General features: G+C 47.2%; 1 protein-coding gene across 2 annotated transcripts in view; it reads left to right on the top strand.

The window, feature by feature from the left end:
- Positions 1-1,575: 1,575 nt before the first annotated feature.
- SLC4A11 (solute carrier family 4 member 11) overlaps positions 1,576-19,869 on the top strand; it is a gene marked incomplete at its 5' end in the record, with an annotated part of 101,778 nt that continues 83,484 nt past the window's right edge. Inside the window, 2 exons of one of the 2 annotated variants that reach the window (XM_082315274.1) lie at positions 1,576-1,634; positions 18,873-18,923. In XM_082315274.1, coding sequence (XP_082171400.1) covers positions 1,598-1,634; positions 18,873-18,923 — 88 coding nt within the window. Of the gene's footprint in view, positions 1,635-5,749; positions 5,976-18,872; positions 18,924-19,869 lie in introns of those variants that run through there. The other variant, XM_082315273.1, reaches the window with a different exon arrangement.

Below are 19,869 nucleotides of genomic sequence, written 5' to 3'. Positions count from 1 at the left end.
TCAAATTATGGCAGGGGGTTTCCCCACCTCCAGCTGAAATGGTGTCAAATGGTTTTCTAGTGTTTTTTCTGGTTGTGGTTTGCTGATTTAGAGGATGAGGAAGGTTCGCTATGGATATGCTGCCTTGAGACCAAGATCTGTAGCAATCAAAAGCCAAGATGTCTTTAAGATTTCTTTAAACCTCCTTCACCCCTAACTTCCAAATTTCCTACAAATTGCTTGCTGCAGCTAGATCAGCTCAGAGACCCTGCAGGAGGAAGGAAAGGTCAGGAAACAGAAACAAAACAGCCTGAGTCCAGCCTTTATGGTGGCGTAGCTGTTTATCCTCATATGATACTGTGTACACACCGGAGGCAATGCAGAGGCAATGCAAATGTCCTCTTGCCAGTCTCTAATTGCTGCCTTGCTTTTATTGCAGCGGAGGAGCGTTAAGCTTCACTCATCGCTTCTCCAGCTTCTTTGTGTTCAGTGCTCCTGGTGCTGGCACCTACCTCGTGGGGAGAGTGACTTGAGCAGGGAGGGGAATAAAAAAATATAAAACGAGGCTTTCTCAGGTTGTGAGCAAACCAGGTAGCAGTGGCTGGGGAAAACTTGCAAAAAAAAAAAAAAAAGGGCAGCAAAGTGTAAGAACTTAAATGTACCTTTTTTTTTTTCTTAAAGCAAAGGCTGCAGGTTGGGGAGCATCACTGCACCTGCTTTTAAAAACTTTATTGTTACTGCTTGGTTTTGTAAAGAAACTCGAGGTGCATCACTGTGCTGTGCCTCAGGGATTTATTTTGAATCCCAGCTGGCTGCTTTTGAGTCAAAGGTGCCTGTGCCAGGCTATTTATTATTCTTCACTCTGAGGGCGCTGAGGTGCTGGCACAGGTTGCCCAAAGAGGTGGTGGATGCCCCATCCCTGGAAACATCCAAGGCCAGGTTGGATGGGGCTTTGAGCAACCTGGTCTGGTGGGAGGCGTCCCTGCCCATGGCAGGGGGCTCGGAACCAGATGATCTTTAAGGTCGGTTCCAACCCAAACCATTCTGTGATTCTGATTTCAGAGGAAGTTTTGAAGGGGCAGAGAAAACCAGTCTGGATGATGGGACCCTGCGGTGTACTTTATGCACGCTTTATGGGCGAAGCAAGATCTGTCAGCTCGGTGCTTTTTCCCAGCTCCGAAGTTATTGGCAGCTCTCACCTGCTAATGCTTTGAGTAGCCTTGCATCTGTAGAAAAGTGAAAACTGATTTTTTTTTTTTAATTGAAGTGACAAGCCTCAGTACAGGAGGAGTGTGCGTGGGGGGAGAACTGACTTTAAATCTCCCCTTTTGAGGGCACCCGGGGTTGTGCCGGAGCGGGGTGACCCGAGAACCTGGACCCGGCGCGGTGGCCGCGGGCTGCGGGGCGGGCGCTAGGACCCGGGCGGGGGTGTGACACCGCGCCGTCCCTTCCCCTTCCAGCCCACACTCCTGCACCGGGAGTTTCTTTATTTTTTTGGCTCTTCTGCCTTTATTTTATATTTTTTTGTCGGGGAAAAAAAAAAATAAGTAGAAAACCCTCAAGAAAGCCTGAAAAGTGTCGAGATGAAGACGGGATGAGAAGAAAAAGCGAGGCAGCCATGGCAGCGAGACGGGTGTTTCACCTCCAGCCATGCGGTGAGAGGCAAAGCTGGCTGGAGCCCGGGGGGGGCACCAGTGTGATGAGTTTTGCCGGCAGCTTGAGGGGTGTCGTGTCCTCCCCCCCTCCTTTTACCCCGGTTCTGCCTCTTGCAGCAGCGGGGATGGGGATGGGATGCGCTGGGGAGGGCGGTCTGGAGGGGATGGGGGACGCCTATCCCGCTTTCCCCGCTTGGAATGGTGCTGGGGGGGGCAGAAATTTGGGAAATCTTCGGTTTGCATCATTGCTCAAGGTTTATTTTTGTCGGGGAGCCGGTTGTTACCTGCGGGGAGGTAGTGATACCCCCCAAATCTGGGCTCCTTGGGCAGCGGAGGGATGTTTCAGCCCAGGGAGCGCAGATGTGGCGTGAAAGAAATACCGGGGGCTAAAGGAGCGATGTCACCTTCGTGCTCCCCCGTTTTGGGGGTGTTTTCCCCTCTTTTGGTACTTGTTTATACCTAACTAGGGGAGGAGGGCACGGTGTGGTGTTTAGCTTTGCTTGCGGATGCGGTTGCCTGACTTCATGTCGGTAATGGTGCAAAAACCGCAATAAAAAGAAAAAAAAAAAAAGCTGAAACTTATATGGTTCAAGCTGCACTAGTGTAAAGGGCTTGGGCAGTCGTGTGCATTGGCAAAAACTTCAGCAATGTGTTTGGCTTTGTTTTGAAAGGCAGGGAGAGGGTGGGTTTAAACGTGCTTTGAAATGCACTTTGTGATTTACGCTAAACTTTAAAAAAAGTTATTTTCTGAAGTGCTTCCCCCCCCGCCTTACCGAAGGAAGCACTTCCTTAATCAGCATGGCTGCGTTAGCGCGGTTTGACACCAAATTAAATGACAGGGACTTGGGTTGGTGTAGGAAAGTGGTTTTTGTTTTGGAGTGAAGGCAACTGTAGGTGGCACAACAGCTTTGCTGTGAGCGGGAGGCCGGCCTCAAACCTCGCTTGAGGACCTTGGGGAGGATTGTGCCCTTGGTTTTTTTCCCCTCCTCCTCCCAGTTTAATCAAAAAGTTTGCTTTGGAGCTGATGATCTTCCTCAAAGCTTTCTTCCACGCTGCTGGTTTTCATCTCCGGGACTGTTATTCTTCCTCTGGCAACCTGATGGTGTGGACTGGCTGTCCGTCACCAATACGCACATCAGCAATCTATTGGGAACATAAAACTTTTTTCCTAAGCTGTTGCAATGCGCAACGTTTGCAAGACTTCTCCTGTGGGTTTTCTTTAGGTGCGAACGTAGTCTTGTCCCTCCTTTGCAGAGTTACTGTCCCTCAAAAGCGGTAGCTGAAGCATGGGGTACGCCGCTGGGCCCAGGGCTGGATAAACCCCGCGGTGTTTCAGCCTTCTCACCTGGGTTGCTGTTAGAGGTGGCTTTGTGGCTGGTGTTTTTGCAGGCTGGAAGGAAGCAGTGATGCAATGCTTTAGTCCCGTCTACGCTGCGACCTCATTGCTACCACCCCTGCCAGCCGCGCGTCGCCGCTTCCCTGCTATAACCGAGACGCGTAGGCTAATCCATCTCAGCCAGAGCCCTCTAGTTCTGAAATATCTGTGGCTTTTCTGGAGTTGCCACTCGGTAAGAATTATGTACCGCAGAGGAAGTTCCTCTCCGGCTCTCGTGTTGTGCCTTGGCAACTCCAACGCTTCAGCTTGTTTAAATGAACGCAGCTAGAAATAGAGTTGGGCTCTTACATGGAGCACTTGCTGGATTTCCCCAGTGGTGTAAGATATCTGTATGTAAACTTGTAGTGCCTTGATTTCTAGTAAAGCTGTAGTAAATCGCTTAAGGCTGTAAACAGTTGCTGAAGAAAGCTTCGGTTTGATGTTAAGTCAATGTGAAAACAAAGATGTCTTGGCTTTAAAAGCAAAAGGATCTGAAATGGGAGCTTTCTATATTGTCTTCAAAAAAGAAGCATCAGTGCAAAGTTTGATATTGCTTGCAGAAGGGAGCTCGAGGTTAGCTGCGAAGTTGGATTTCAGTCCCGAGTTATGGGACTTAGCCTGGTGCTGGTTTATTTGCCCCTATAAGACTAAAACTTCAAACCTTGTCCTTGCAGAACTGCTGTGATGCACCACATATGGATTTTTTTGCCTAAAGGCAAGTGCTAAATCACATTACCTGGGGGAAAGCTGCTGGTTTTTTTTTTTTTTCAGTGAGTAATTCTAATACTGGGCTGTGATTTAGGTGTCTCTGGGAAGCCGCAGTGATCGCTATCCAAAAGCTTTCTATTGCTGTAGGCGACTTGGGTGGCACTTGAGTTACCTCTTCCTAATGCAAAACCACTTCTCTAGAAGTCCTGTTCCCCTATGTTGGATTTCTCTGGGAGTAAACAACTCTCCGGGACACTTTAATGACTCATCATCATGAAGCTGTCATCTACCCTCTAAATATGCAAATTACTGCCAAGCACACCAGCAGATATCCAGCATATGTTGAATCCAAGCTACCTTTGCTGCTGGCAGCAGCTGAGGCACGGCACGGTGCTGTCGCTGCCGAAGCGGGGTAGGGAGGCTGCTGTGAAGGATGCAGTGCAGCAAGGCTGAAAACTGGGAATGCCAGGGGCAATTCCTTAAAGTTCATCCTAATTTGAGTCTGAGCAGTGTTTTGTGATCATGAAGTCTGCAAAGTAGCTCCTTCAGCTGGGACCTAGTGAAACTGAAAAACTCTCTCTTTTTTTTTTAATGCAATATAACTTTCTAAATAAGATCTAGTATAAGCTCCCCATAAAGCCTTTCTGCAGAGCACGGTGACATGCTGGCCCGGAGCAGAGCGCGGCAGGCTGCTGCATCTGTCAGTGCTGGCTTTGATATCAAAGCACTTAGCTGTGACTTATAACTCCATGGGTTTTTCTATTCCCCCTTTCTAGATCATCCCCAGCTCTGACTTGCAATTAAAAAAAAAAAGGCAGTACGAAGGGCTTCAATTGAATACTGGTATTGAAGAAGGGTCTGCAAGCTCTGATGGACCACGGGGAGCTGTGATTTGGGTAGGGCATGGAGGGAATAGAGTCCAATTGCATTCCTTGTAAATGCCCTGGTGAGAAAACTGCAGGAGGATGGGGAGAAAAGCATGAAAACCTGATCCAAGCCACTGGAGTGGGTAATGCTGACTTTATACTTGCGTTAGGCAGGAACTTTCTTCCCCATGGGTGCTTTTTGGCTCTCTGGGTTTGAAGGACCTGATGCAAACAGCAGCAGAAGGGCTTGTAGGGCTGTGGCTGCCCCAGGGGCATCCCTGCAGCCATACTGTGGTGGGATGGATGGAGACTGGTGATAATGGGGGCTCTGGCAGGGGGGGGAAAAACCCAGGTTTGAAGCTGGTGGAGGGAAGACCTCAGGTGGTCGCTGCTTGGAGCTGGGCAAGCTTTGTCTCAGGATGCTGCGAGTGGGTTTTGGACAGCAGTGGTGATGGAGTGGGTTATTGCTAGGTGCTATGCACTCATGGGGGCAGATGAGGAGTGGAAAAATTAGGAGGGGGGCAGTCTGGGGGCTGAGGATGAGGTGGCCTTCCTCCCCTTTTGGTGTTGGGGCAGGTGCTGGCACCCTGCAGGGGTGGGAGCTGCCACTTGGGCTCACCCCCCGGGGGAAAAAGCACCCCACGGAGTACAGTTGGGCGTCAGATTTATTCTCCTTTTCCTCTCACCCGCTGCCATCTCCTTTTCCAGAAGTTAATGCCTCTTCCCCCCTGCTCCGAGCCTAATTGCGTCCCCAGGGTTTAACACGCGTGTGTTTGTTTTATTCAACGTGTTGGCTGTTCCCACCGGAACAGGCTGATTTTTTTTTTTAGGGATTGGGCTTTTTTTTTTTTTGCTTATTGTGCACAACAAGCTACTGCACAAGATATTCTTTGGGGGGGGGGGAGGAATTGTAGTAATGCCAATACTTCTTGAATATTATAAACCTGGCTTATCAGCCCGACGCAGAGCTGGAATTTGTCTCTTCCTGTGCTGCATCTCTGCTTTCTGAGAGGGGCGTTTAAATACAGGCTGGAGACGCAGCCTTTCCAGTGTGCTCTGCTGGGCTGTGACAGCAGCAGCGGGGCTGCTCGAGCGGCTTTTTTTTTTTTTTTTGCACTAATTCCTCTCCAAAAAGGAACTTCTCAGGGAGAAGGCTCCGAGACTGCATGTCCCAACAGTACCCGCTGAAGGAGGTGAAGGGAGACGCGGTTTGCTTCGTACCTGGCTCTCCTCTCTTCTCCGTCCTAATGGAGCCGGCTTCTTTCTGCTACCCCCGGCTCACCTTTCTCCGCTCGCCCTATGGCCAGTTTGGGGCGAGCGCTGGCTCTTCGCAGGATTTGGCCCAGTGGCCGCAACGTTTGGTGACGCAGAGGTGGACCGGGCCGGTGGATGGTGCGTGAGCGGGGATGAAAGGGTTGGGGACCGGAGAGGGGTGGCATGGGGTAGCAGAGAAGCCCACCAGGATTTGGGGGGGAGCTTTGGAGATGGTGGGTAAGGAGGGAGACAACGCAGGTAGGACTTGGTGGACGCATCGATGCGGTTGTGTTGATGGACTCTCCTCTCGGACCTCTCCTGGTGGTGCTTGCTTGGCCGCTGTCATCTCCACCAAGGAGCAGCTCCGGTCACTGTTACCCCCTTGTGCCTGGGCAGGCTGGCCAGGGAGAGCTGATAAACAACCTCAGCACGATAAAAAATAAAAATAGAAACTGATCTTAGCCAGTCTTTTGTTTCGTAAGCTTGTTCACTTGCTGAAATGAATCTGGCAGTGCTTGAAACCTGAAATACCTGCTGGAGGCTAGGCGGGCTTGTTTCACCTTTAGGGTTGTGATGCTGTCAACTCTGTCCTTTAAACTGTTATTAAAGGTATCAAGTGTGGGTACAGGGGAAGGTATTAAGATCTTCTACTGCAGATTTTTCTCGCTACAAGGAAATACCTTAAAAGTATCAGCTTTGTTCAAAATTTTACACGTTGCTTTATTGCGAAGCATCTATATGGGGAAACTCGGTAAATCCTGCTGGTTCAGGAGCTGAGCCCTGCTGTAAGTGCTGATCCCAAGGACAGGAGTCTTGACTGTAAAACTCTTTTGGGGAAGGTATTGGGCTTGATGAGATGAGGTCTTGAGCAGCCTGATGTAGCTTTGAAGGTGGTTGGTGGTTCTGCCTGGAGCAAGGAGTGGGGCTAGAGACCTCCAAGGGTCTTTTCCACCCTCCAGTACTTTATGAACCATGGTTTTACATCCTTTACATCTTATTAACAGTCTGAACATGATGCGCCCTACCTGGAAAAGCTCGTCAGGTGGCATGCAAAAAAAAAAAAAAAAAATGGAGGAGACTGGATGAGCAGTCTCGGCAGAGAAAATGCGTAGGAGGTGTTTAAAAACATGCATTGCCTGTGGTTTCGTGCAGCGGAAACAAGTCTGTAGCAGGGACTGCAAAGGGGGGTATGTGGCTCTGCCTGAATCCCTCTGCTGAAAGCCATGCCTCTTCCCGAGCCGTGCCTGCCTCCCCTCGCTTTGCGCTGGGAAACGTTTGCTGCCTCCTGGTAAATATGGTCACTGGGAAATTTTAACTTAAGTCACAGTAATTGTCAGAGTTAGTGTTAGGGACTTGCAGATGGGAGTCACCCGGTCTTGCCAGCATTTGGATAACTTGCTGTTTATTTCTGCCTTATTTTTTTAGGGTTCTGCCTTTTCTAAGGCTGACTTGATGTTGCTTTGGGGAGGTTTTTCCTTTTTTTTTTTTTTTTTTTTTTTATTTGGCCAGCATAGACCATTCCTCCAGGCTTTAAATATCCAGCTGGGGGAGACTTGGCTTATTGTTATGAAAATCTTGAATTGTAAGGAAAGTGAAGCAGTAGAATAGGCTGGAGGGAGGGGGAGGATGCGGCATCTTCCCTCCAAAGCTTTTTAGGCACTGCATAGTCAAGTACCGGGCTTGGATACAAGTCTCCTCGGATGAGGTGAGGTCTCTTCAGCTCTATTTTCTGCAACTTGCTGTTAGAGCAGAGACTTATTGCCCCGTTTCTCATTCCCTTATGCAGGCTCCTCATTGAATGCATGCGTTAACCCTTGCGCTGCTGCTGCCCGTGCAACCGAGCTGTCACACTGGGTAGCGTGGAAAAAGCATCGGAGCCCAGCCCCGCAATCGGGCAGGCACCGCACTCGCAGAGTACAGCAGATATATCTGTAAGAAATTGGCTGTATCTACCTTTCAGCAGCAGGTTTTTTTTCCCCTCCCTCTTTTCTTCCTGCATCTTCACATCCTCTTGTTTTCCCTGTACTTCTGTCTGTAAGGTACAGTATCTTCTCACTTCAGTTGAGCCTGGCTGCCACAAAGCTTTTTTTTTTTTTAAGGAGGCACACGAGCTTTTCTTCATACAGCATCCAGCAAAAACTGCTGGCTCTGAAGCGCAGGGTCACTTTAATTATTCTATTTTTCCTCTTGGCTACCAGAGGCAAATAGCTCTGAGAGGCAGCGGGATTTGGGTGGCTGGAGGCGATAACCCAAAGCCCAGCCTTGCCCGGGGCTGCGGCGGCATGCGGAGCGGTGCTTCGCAGGCGTGAAGTTAGCGGCTTGCCGGCATCGCTGCTCCGGTTGGGAGAGCTGGGTTGGAGGTGCCCATCTGGGAGCTAATGGGTCGCGTTCTCACTCCACCCATCCGCCGCTCGCCAATTGGAAGTGAGGGAGAAAGATGCCCTGGATGGATTAATATTGGAGCCATTGAAAAAGCACGAGCCATTGCCGCCTCAGCCACCTGAGCAAGTGGCATTTGGGAACAAGTGTGGTGGCCCAGGGGGAGCAGCCGGGAGGGGAGCGGAGGTTGTTTGAACAGCATCTCTATTAAAGAAGTAGTGCAGGTGAGTTGTGGTCTTAAAACCCCGAAACTGAAGCACTACTGTTGCTGGGCGATGCATTTGGACAGGAAAGCTAGAGAACCAGCTCTGCCAGCTCTTTAATTATTTAATTCACTAAAGTAAGGCAGTACTTGATGTATTTTCAATGGGCTTTGCTGCTTAGTGATGATATCTATTGCCTGTGCCGGATGTCTGTTGCCTTGCCTGATGCTGTTGTGTTTAAGGATGGAAAATACCTTTTGAATTCAATTTGCATTAACCAGAGTGCTGTCTTTCAGGGTTTGAATTTAGTTTCAAGATATGCATGGGGAGATGAGTACAAGAGATCTTACCTGTTCTGGTTTTTTTCTAATTAATGCTAAAACCTCCTCTCTGTGAGGATTTACATACTGATGTTTCACGTGGGGAAAGTGCAGTGCTGAGTGAAAACAAAATGCATGTATGCAATCTGTCTAAAATACTAGCCAACATCATCCCTGTTGCTGTAGCCATGGAAGCCATGTAGACGAACCATAAACAATGTCCTAATGAATAACACTCTATCATAGATTGTCAGTCTGCAATTATTTCACCACTGGACCGGGGTATTTTTATTTTGGGTTGATGATGGACAGCAAAATCGGATCTGGTGCCACTGGCTCTCCCCCTGACCGTGGTGTTGTCATCACTGCTGCTGTTTCGTGGCTCCTAGGCATAGAAACTGTATGTGGTGATTTATGTTATCCTGCCAAGCCTGTTGTGATTTGAAATCCCCGTTTCTGGAGGGGGGTGGCTGAGGCTGCGGAGGGCAGCTGGGCTGCCATTTGGGTATCCTTTGGACTGTTTTCACTTTTAATGGCAGGGGGAGGTTTTTCTTTCTGTGTCTTGCCTGGAACCACAACTGAAAATGTGTTTGGTGATCAGGTGGCTGGGTTCACTGCTCTTCTTCTGTGGCTTTCTATGTTTCCAGTACAGATCTTGTTTTTCACCTAACTTCTGGTTTTGTGTGAATTAGAGCTGGTCTCCTGTTTCATCCAGATGCCTTTTGGCTGGTGCTGGTGGGAAGGGGTGCAGGAATAAGTTTGCTGCAAAGCTTGGCCCAGCCACTGCTGCCTTTTTAGCAGCTGTTTTCATTTCTGGTGGCAATAAGACAGGGCATAAAAACTTTATAGAAATGCACTTTGTTCCAGAACATGATCCTGGTACCCTGGGGGGATGCTAGAGTGAAACTGGTGCTGGTGCATCTCTTCTACCTAACCCCAAAGAAGTTATAGCTTAGTTTGTACCTATACTATTGGTATACTATACTAGTTTATACCTTGCTGCTGCTTAACTTTTACAGTATTTAATGCAGTTGAACCACTGCAGGGAACAGCTCCTTTTCTTTGAATAGCCCCAAGCAAGTGAAACGTTGATAGACTGTCTCTTAACCATTTTTGTATGTTTTTTACACTGTACCACTGTGGATAAGTAGCAGGTTGTGGCCTCTGGAAGACCTGCCTGTACAAGGGAAGCATTTCAGCAAAGAAAAATATCTCGGGCACCTTTTTGAATCCACGTTCAACCCTGCCCAAGATTTGGGGCCATTGCAGTATCTTTTTTTGTTGTTGTTGATTAAGAGTGAGGTTTTTGATAGGGCCCTGCAAGTGAAAGAGCTGTCTGAAAAGCTGTCAGTAAGAGTTAATGCTTTCTAAATTATTTAAATGGTTCAGGAAAAGTCTCCTGAAAAGCCTCAACTGGTCTGTTCTTGGGCCTTTGCCAGCTTGTGGGATCTCTGGAGGTATTTGCTTTCGCTCCTCTCCATGTAGCACTTATGCAAGGAATCCTTGCAAGTCTTCAATCACTTTTTTTAGAGGGCCCAAAAAAATGAAACCTCCCCCTTCAACCTCGAAAAAAAGGCAAATAGCCCAAATTCTCTGTCCGCCAGCCAAATCCCAAAGTGTCGTCGTTCCCCCACTTCTCAGCTTGTCCTGCTCACCTACGAAATGCTGGTCAAGAAACCCGGTGGCGGAGGAAAGGAGATCCCGTTAGCAAAGCAGCTGCGTGGCGCTCAGTTTACAGGGTCGCTTCCTCTTGCAGCTCACCTCTGGGAGGCACCCTCGGATATTAATTGCTCGGGTGGGCTAAATTGTGATGAGTCAACCTGGCCAGGCTGGTGCTGCTGGTAAATCCAAGCACTGCTGACATCTATCTTTCATGTGCATGGGGTTTATTTTTTTGGGGGGGGAGGTCTCTGATAGCTGTCACTGCTGCAGCCAGAGATCTTTTAATAGATGGTTTTATTGCGATGGGTTATCTGGAGGAAGCTGGGGAGGGGATGAAGAGGGGAATCGTTCAATGCAGTGAGGGAAATGCTTTGCAAGCAGACATGTCTGATCCCTGAGCTTGTGTGTGGGTGTGTGTTTGCCTGGGAGTGAGCAGGCAGGAGGATGCTTCCTGCTGTATTCTTTCAATATGATGCTTTCTATTTTCACAGCCAGCGACTGTGAAAATTAGCTCTGGAGTTTCGTTTACCAGAGTGACCATGGCATGACTTAAGACCTCCTCACACCATTTCCCTTCATCAGAAGAATATCCAGCTCCTTGCATATAATCCTGATTCGATACCTTAGTGCCTGCTGAGCCATGAAGCGATAAAGTTGTGTTTTCCACCTGGATCAGGACTGGCATCGTGGGGTGGTCACGCTGTGGTGGAGGACGCTGTTTAGATAGATCCATGGAGCAAAGCTTTATGTCCAAGTGACTGGTGCACTGTGGGATAGCCTAGGAAATGTCAGAGGGTTGGTGTCACCTCCTCCAAAAAAAATCAGAGAAATGGGTCACTCCCCAGGGGTGTTACAGATGTTTAATTTTGGTAGTCCAGACCTCTTAGTCCTAATAAATGGGAATTTGGGGGAAATAAAACCCTTATGGGAAGGAAAGAGGTGGTGAAAATCCTTTAGGGATACTTCTTCTAGTAGGGGGGCAGGGGAGACAAACACATCTATGCAATTCTGTGGCAAGAAGAGTATGTTAAACATGCATAACTTCTTCAAAGTGCTTTTTACTAACAGAAATGTCCTCTTCTCTCAGGATTGCTAGAGGACTTAGCCGTTTCTACATGTAAGGAGGGCAAAGCTTGTGTCCCTGCAGGTCTGAGTCTCTTGGCTAAAGCAGCGATTTGCCATTGGATTGGGCTGCTTAAAAGCACCTTCCTTCTCGGCGCCTGCTCTGGCCAATGCTTTGTCACCTTCTAAAAGCTTACCAAAATGAAGGGGTTTGGAATAGACTTAAATCTGCCTGGGTCATGGCTGTCTTCTAGACTGTTTTGAAGACCTCCAAAGTTGATTTCTTGTAGGCGTTTGCACACAGATGATGTTTTAATCAACCCATTTATGTAAAGGTCTCTAACAAAAATGCCTGCTTTATTACAAAGTAGTGCCAATGCCTGCTGGTACCCCATACTGCTGCCTGCGTTAAACCCCTTGGCATGCCACGTGGGGATGAGTCCCTCGTCCGTCCTTCAGTGTCTGGCCGTGTTTTTTAAAGGCTTGACAGCTTCATGAGGAGGAGGATAAGCCGAGAAGAAAAGCAGGGGCAGCAGTGCAGAAGGGGAACGCAGACAGAGGGGAGTCTGCCCTTCCTGCGAGCACTGGCTGGAGCGTGCCTTTCACCATCATGACCAGTACGTTGCTAACTCTTTACTCTTCAAATAGCGCTGTAGAAAGTGCTAGGAAGATATTTAGACATGTGTGATGGGCATGTGGATACAATTGGGGGGAGGAGGAACACAGCTGGTCCGTTGTGGGGCTCTGCTTAGCCCTTCCCTGCAGCGATGCCATGGAGATGGATGAAGGGCAGCTTGAGGAGGGATAGGGCTCTGGTGTGTCTCGTGAAAGAAGGGTTTATCCCTCTTGGCCTCTGCTTGGGATGAGATGTGGATGGACGTGTGTCTGTACAGAGAAGCACGTGTGGCGCTTGCAAGGGGAGCGAGGCTGTAAAGCTGCAGTGAAGAAGAGTCCTTTAGCTGATCTTGAGTCTTATCCCTTCAAGATAAAACTCCCTGGAAGGTAGCGGAGTGCTGGTATTTCCTATTTAATGACTTAAAAAAGGTCTTTTTACTCCTCTTGAGTTTTTTTCTAGTATGTTTTTCTTTGCCTTTATCAATGCAAACCGGTGCTTTCTGGGGAAAAGTCTATGTTTGGGATTGCCACAGGCAGCAGTGCTCATACACTGTATTTGCCGGGTGCTTTCCTGCCCAAGTGTTAACAAATACGCCTTACTCATCTTACACTTCCTTGAATTACAGCGATTCGTTTTGAAACCCTGACTTGTGTGGTTTGTGTGTGTGTTTTTTTTTTTTTTTTTCCTTGTCATACCTCTCTACGTGTAGAGAAAAACAGGGGAAAATCTCAAGCTCTTGTCCTGTGTGTCAATTGTTATTGCCCAGAACAGCAGCATAGGGGTATGCTTCTCATCTCTGGCTGTCCTTTCACCAGCATGTTCCAGTTGAAGTACGCAGGGCTGCGGGAAGGGATCAGCTGCTTGAGGTACAGATAGCAATGAGAAGTGGTAACTTAAGGCAAAACAGCTTTTTCGCATGCTGCTGTCCATTCATTCTTGCTGACTTGAATAGTTCTAAATAATTTGCAGCCAATTTTTCCACCAGCAGACCTCGCTGTTTGGTTCTGCCCTGAAAACTGCCAAAACCTCATGTTTAATGGGCACAAGCGATGCTATGTGGGAGAATCCTGCAATATTGATATATTTGGACCCGATCAGCTAGTCAGTGTGATCAGATTTGCTGTCTGTCAAGCTCTTTCCCTATTCTGTGGCAATGCAGTTTTGTGTTACAACAGGGGTTTGAGGCTTCCTCATCCTCCTGCTGTTTGGGCTCTTGCTGCATACGGAGATTTTTAGACTCTCACTTGCGAGCTCCTTTCAGTCAGTGCTCCACATAATTGAGAGGACTTTTTCTTTAATTCCCCTGGGATATTATTCCTTGTGTAGGTGTGTGTTCTCTGAAGTTTGGTTTTCTGCTGACTTTGGGTGGAGGAGAAGAGCGGCATCACTTGTTAAGTATTTGAAGCACATAAATTGTGGCTTCCCCCCTGCCCCAAACTGCATGAACCTGGGTGCAGCTCCCTGGTCATCTGCACAACTGCAGACTGCCTTGTCCTGTGATGTTAATTCATGGTGGAGGGGAGAGAACAGAGAAGTGAGCTCAGTTTAATATTAAATACCAGGTCTGGTGAAGCCTTGGATAGGGCTAGCTTTGTCATCTTCCCCCAGATCTAAGCCTTAGATAAGACCATACACTTGTTCAAGCTGGACTTGGCCCCCCGGATCTGTTTGAGGTGGTGTGACCAACTGCAACATTCCCTGTTGTGCAGGGAAGCTGGTGCTGAACTATTTAACGGTAGTGATGGATGCTTTTAGCATTGACTGACAAACTCCTGGAAGTAGGCTTGAAGTGGCCAAAACCTTGCTTCAAAGCTAAAGGCCTACATGTCTTCTGGAAAGTAGATTCTGCCCCCCATAACTGGGCAGTTCAGTCTATCATGCTGAGAATTGGTAATTCCTCCAGGGAGGAAACTGGGAAAGCCTAAAGGCTTTTTTTCAGCTGAACAGGTGATTTTTATTGTAACTTCTTGCTCAGAGGCTCAAGAGTTTTGCTTTATCAACTTTAAGGCAAGATGTTGCATTTGCTGATGAAATGTCCTCAGCTTTAGTAAAGCAGTGTTGAAGGTGGTGGAAATTGGGATTTTGGAGCACACCCTGAGTAAAAGATGATGAAGGTACCCAACATTTTCCCATCAGTACTTTTGGGGTAACTAAATGCTCCAGATGTACAGGCTGCCGATGTTCGGAGACAACCCAAGAGCAGCCAATATTAAAGGGCCCGTAAATGAAAAGTACTTTTCCAATAACTCTTTCAAAATGGTGCTGGGGGAAGTCATAAAAGCCACAGTCTGTAAGTACCACTTGTAGAAAATTTGTTAGAGAGCTATGTTTTGCTTCAATATAAGGCTTGTGCTGTGGAGGGCTGTTTACTTGGAAGATGCCAGCAATAGAACATTGTAATTGAGTTACCGAAGTATCCAGAGAATGTGTTTTTATTTGTAATCCGCTAATATTGCAAGGCTCAAGAGAACTTATTACTAACCTTAAAACAAGAGACTTAAAATGGGTTATTAGATCTGAGATGCGTTTCCCACAGGAATTTAATAATGGAGGATGGCACGGTAGGGTTTTGTCTGTTTTTGTTGTTAAATGCAAATGTAAAAATGGTAAGAATGTAAGAAATCGGGAAGTATACTCACTTCTGGTCTGATACTTCCTACTGCGAATCATCTGATCCGTCCTCGTCCTAAGACCAAGCACCTTAAACTACAGCAAGCTTGACTCTCCTACCAGTTCAGTAGTAAACTTCATGTACCTCCCCCTTGGTGGCTCTTGGAGTCGCTGTAATAGCTTCAAGTCAAAGGCAGTGATTTCTGAAATCTTGAGCTGTATCCCTGAGTCTCGAGCAATAGGCTTTGTTTTCCACTTTGCAGCACTTCAGTGCTTCAGCTCTTTGCTTTTACCTTTGAATTCAATGCTCATAAAGGGATGAGAAATCGGTCAGAAGCTTTTCTTTGAAAAAGCAACTAAGTGGTGACACTTTTAATGCCTGTCCAATTTAGTCTTGTCTAATAGACATCCTTGTAGTGACTAAGGTGGGGTGGCAGTAGAAACTTATTTGCTGGAGTAAATTCACTCTTAAAAATGAAGAGCACTGCTTGAATTGTCAAAAGAGCTATACTACGTGCTTTTTGGCAGATAATGGAAGATGGTATCTTGTTCTGCCTCTGGACAGGGAGAGCAATTGGAGAGTCTGGTTGTCCTTGTAGGTGTTGGATGAGAAAGCAGACTCTGGAGAGTGAGGACATAGGACCTCTCTGAGATGTACTAGAGGTACGAGAGTGAATTTGCTGTGTTGTGTATCTTAGCTCCTCAGGGTGATGCTTTCTATCTTTGTCTCTAGAAGCCTGACCCTATGTCTTGCTGAAATGGCTTTGTATTTTTAATTGCTGAAATCTGAAAGAAAACCTGGGGGAAAGGAACCAGCAACGTGAGTTTGGTGGATCAGAGGGAAGTGGTGTGCTGGTGTAGAGAGGGGGAACTCCCACCTTGTGGTAAAAGTGCTCTCCAGACTGTAGGTCTTTTCCTCCAGCCTGCAAAGGCTAGTGCAGGGGCTGACTTACACATCGCAGAAACACTTCTGCAACTTCAGGCAAACCCTGCAGCATTGCAATGTTGATCTCTAATGTATTTGGAGACTCTTAGGGAAGCCTAGGCAGGAATAAGCCAATCAATCACATTGCTGCAGCATTTTATAACTGCCCCTGGGTTCAGCTCTGTTTTCAAGAGTGGAGGTGAGGTGGGGAGAAGAAATGCAGGCTGGTGTGTGTGCGTCAGGCTGTGGGCATGAACCTTATTGCTAGAGAAAAGAGGACTCTGCCTTGTCATCAGTTCTGCACAACCCGAACCCATTGCTCCCATCTTCAGCAAAACATGACCAAAGAGCCAACAGTTTGGATATTAAAATCCCGTAAGCCTTGTGAAAGGAGAGGCATGTGGAGCCTGCTGATAACGTTTGCCTTGCTGACTGCTACTGAGCATGCACTTAAGCACAGTCTAGCTGGTCTTGTCCTTGGGTTGTGTTTATGGGACGCTTGTGCTAAACTGATTGGGGAAGTATGGGGAGAAAGGGGGCTGATGCATAAGGAGGAAAGATATTAATCGCCCTCTCCCTAAATCAGTCTCCTTTGTTGTGTGTGTTTAAAAAGTTAGGTGGATGCCACTTTCTCTAGATTCTGAGATGTGGATGCTGTGGCCTCCAATTTACCCTTCCTACCTCTAGTTCTGCTAACGCGTTGACCTTTAAGCTAGTCCCATAGCTCCGTGCATGTCGGGACTTGTGTAAACACCCCATCACCTCTTACCTCCTGGGCATGTTACACACCGTTCCTGATGTCAATGTGCGTAGCCCCTTCCGTAGGGGTTGTAACAACTTTTCAAAAGGTTCCAACAAGACTGTTTTGAAGTCTGAATCCCCTTGGTGCTATGGGACAGCATTAAGCAGGGAGAAGACAAATTACCAGGGCTGGACTTTAGCCAGGACATAGTAGGGTGAACGCCTGACTCTTTTTCCCAAACGTGCCGTTGCATCTTTAATTACGAGGTTAAGACCTCTGTTTTATGACTCATCTGAAAAAACAGCACCTCCAACATAATTGCCTGAGCATGTTGCCTAGGGGACTGTTGCTCACAGTGATTCAGAGGAACAAGTGCCACCTAATGAAATGGCACTGCCTGCTGCAATACCCCAGCCTTGCCCTTTTCATGCCTAGTCCAAGCAGCGACCAAACCAGTCTCCCGTAAAGGTGCGATGTCAACCTAGGCAACGCTGCATTTAGAAGGTATTTCTAATGAAGAAAGCAACCAACCGCCTCTGAATTCCTGCTCATGGGTATTATCAACCATAGAAATAGGTGTGTTCGGTTAAAGAAAAAGCAAACGGTGTCTCATTTTGCCTCGTGAAGGACGAACGTGTTGCTTCAGGTTCCCTCAGAAGCCACAACAGAAATGAGAAATCGATATACCGTCCTGGTGGGAATGTCAGTTCCTTGGGTAATCCATCTGCCGAGGCGTACTTTGTTTGTTTCTTTGAAATACGTAAATGCAATCATTACACAATAAGAGTCTCTTTAAAAAATTTTCCTTTGATCGTTAGCATGCTAATCAGTCTGGATGGATCTTCTCCTTCCCTTCCAGGTGGAGGGAAACAATTGACTCGTGTAATGGGTGCCCCTTGGCCATGGTGCGTTTGTTCCTCCAACCCATTGTTCTGGGATGAAACTGGAACATTGTGTTTCTCTCTTGGACCAGACACTTGAATTGCCCTCGGGTTTATGTGGGTTTTTTTAATGGTCATCAGGGTGTTGCTCCAGGAACCTGTGCAGCCAAATGCTGTCTGCGCTGAAAGGTCTGAGCCACGTTGGGCTGTGACAAGTGTCAGGGCTGGAAGGTGCTGCCGTCAGTGATGTGACTTGTATCCGTCTGGCGTACAAAGGCTCCCAGTGGACCAGGATGAATTATGATGCTTTAAAACGTGCCACACTGTAAAAGGGGAAGAAAAAAAAAAAAAAAAGGCAGCACTTACCCTGTAAGCCAAAAGTTATGGCGTAGCAAAAGGGTCTTTGGGAAACAGTCTCGTACCTCAAACGAAAAGCAGGAAGCCTAATCTGTAGAACAATAAAGCAGGCAAAACCTCTTTCCTTGTTGGCCCAAATTCATCCCAGGCTTGCGTAGGTAATGTTTGATTAGCCTAATGGAGTGGGGAAAGACAGAGCAAATCTATTCCTCTTTTCTGATTGCATTTTGGCTGGGAAGAAGCATATAAAGCGGCAGCATCTAGTAGCAGCTTTCTAAGGGACTGCTTGGGTGACTCTTGCTCAAGGCTTGAAATAGAGCTGTGTTAGCTCACTGTAAAATGGGGCATGCACCTGTACAGAAAAGCTGGTGCTTCTAGCCCACGCAGTCTGAACTGTCAAATAATGTTAGTATTAAAAACAGCCAGGCTGGGCTTGGGTACCAGACTTTGATCCCACCTGAAAGCAGGTGCTCCTATGCTGTTTGAACATCTCTTTGCATGGTAAATACCCAATTTGCCAGCAGTTAATTGCAGAAATGACTCGCTGACAAATAAAGTATGTTCCATAATGAATCATGGGGATTCGGTCCCGGTGCCGCTGTGTTTGTGGGTTCGCTCTGGGTCAGCGTCATTTCCCATTTGTGGCTTCCTCGTGAGACCCCGCTGGTGCAGATGGTGTTTGCTGCAGGACCCCTGCTCAGGAAGCAGGCCAAGGAAGGCTACAGCGTTCTGGTGCTTATCTTTAAGTGCCAAGCACTGTCTTGGGATATACTAACGATTAGGAGCAGAAGAATAGGATGTGAAATCCTGTTCTCATCTAAATTGAGTTGTTTTCTTCTAAAATGAACTGGTTCTTTTTGTCTGAGCATAAGATACAACCTGGACTTCACTGTGGCTTGTATTTTTTTTTTATAAAAGCCTCGCAGATGCTTAGCTTGGGTTATTTTTGGATGCACTTGTTCAGGTTTGATAGGTCACTGAGATGATCAGGCTTGTCCTGATCCTTTAGTCTTGCTGTTGTGTGGTCCCAGCCCAGGATGTCTGAAACTGCTTAACTTTTTCCAAGCAGTGACTGTGACTGTATAGGATATTCTGGTAAATGCTAAAGTCAATAAACAAAAGGTTAAAGTTGCCACATTAGGGAAAATCTGATGCCTGCAGTATTTTGGGGCTGTCTTTCTGCTGTAATCCAGGCTTACAGCAAGTTTAGCAGTAAGGTGAAGACATTCAGCATCTCGATGGTTCTTATGTTTCCTTTATTTTTTCTGTTTTTTTTAGAGTCTCCACCAGCAGCGATGTCAAGAAATGGATACTTCTTTGAAGAGAGCGGCAAGTATTATTTGACTTTTTTCTGCATAGTGTTGCCTTATTGGAGGGAGAGCTGTGCTACAGGGTTAGCTGAGAATGTGAAACAGGTGATGATACAAAAATCTATTTAGCCTAAGCAGCATGTAAAGGCAGTCTTGCATGGTGGTTGTGTAATCTCGTACTGGAAGCAGACTCTGCATTTTTAAATCCTGTAGATGTTCTAGATATTCAAAGCAGTAAATAATCATCTTCACGTTGTCATCAGTGACTATTCTGGGTGGCTCCTTGTTTTTCAAGCTCTTCCATGATGTTTTCGTGTAATGCGGGCTGGCAGGTGTATTTGCTTGTCATCTTTTCTGGAGTGGAGATCATGTGTAGGTGTCAGATCCCTTTGGAAACATCCTGCCAAGAGCATCAGACAAATGTGGGATGGCTCTGGTAAATGCATCTCTTAGTGCAAAGTGCTCTCTAAGATTTTTCTTTGAAGCAAGATTAAGTTGTGGCGTTTGGAAACTTGTATCATCTTCCTCAACAAAGGTGGCTGAGCTCTCGGAGATACTGTACTGATAAAGGGCCAAAGTATTGCACAACCAAACTTGAAGTCCCAACTCCTCTACTGGTTTTGGAAAAATAGCATGTGTGGGGGTTGGTAGGGAAAGATCATCTTGAGAGTTCAACTCGAGACCAGCCAGGTCTTGAGGTGTAGTCTCTAAGGGCCTGGGGCTTTTTGCCCTTGAAGGTGCAGCGCTTGGAGTATTCAGGACTTCAAAATGGTGAGAGCAGAACGCTAAAATGCTCCAGTCATTTAGGCCTGTAGATGCTTGTAGCTGTCACAAGGCTCATCTTTCTTTTTCCAGGGGGCCAAGTCTTAAGTTAACATCTGGGAAGGGGAAGCTGAACGTCTGCCAGCTGCAGTAGATCCAGCATTGCTATTGACAGTGCTTGCTTTGGCATTGGCTTTCCTGCC

Source organism: Platalea leucorodia, assembly GCF_965183815.1.
Source record: "Platalea leucorodia genome assembly, chromosome: 6".
In the NCBI taxonomy this organism is placed as follows: domain Eukaryota; kingdom Metazoa; phylum Chordata; class Aves; order Pelecaniformes; family Threskiornithidae; genus Platalea; species Platalea leucorodia.
This window is presented reverse-complemented; position numbering and strand designations above follow the sequence as displayed.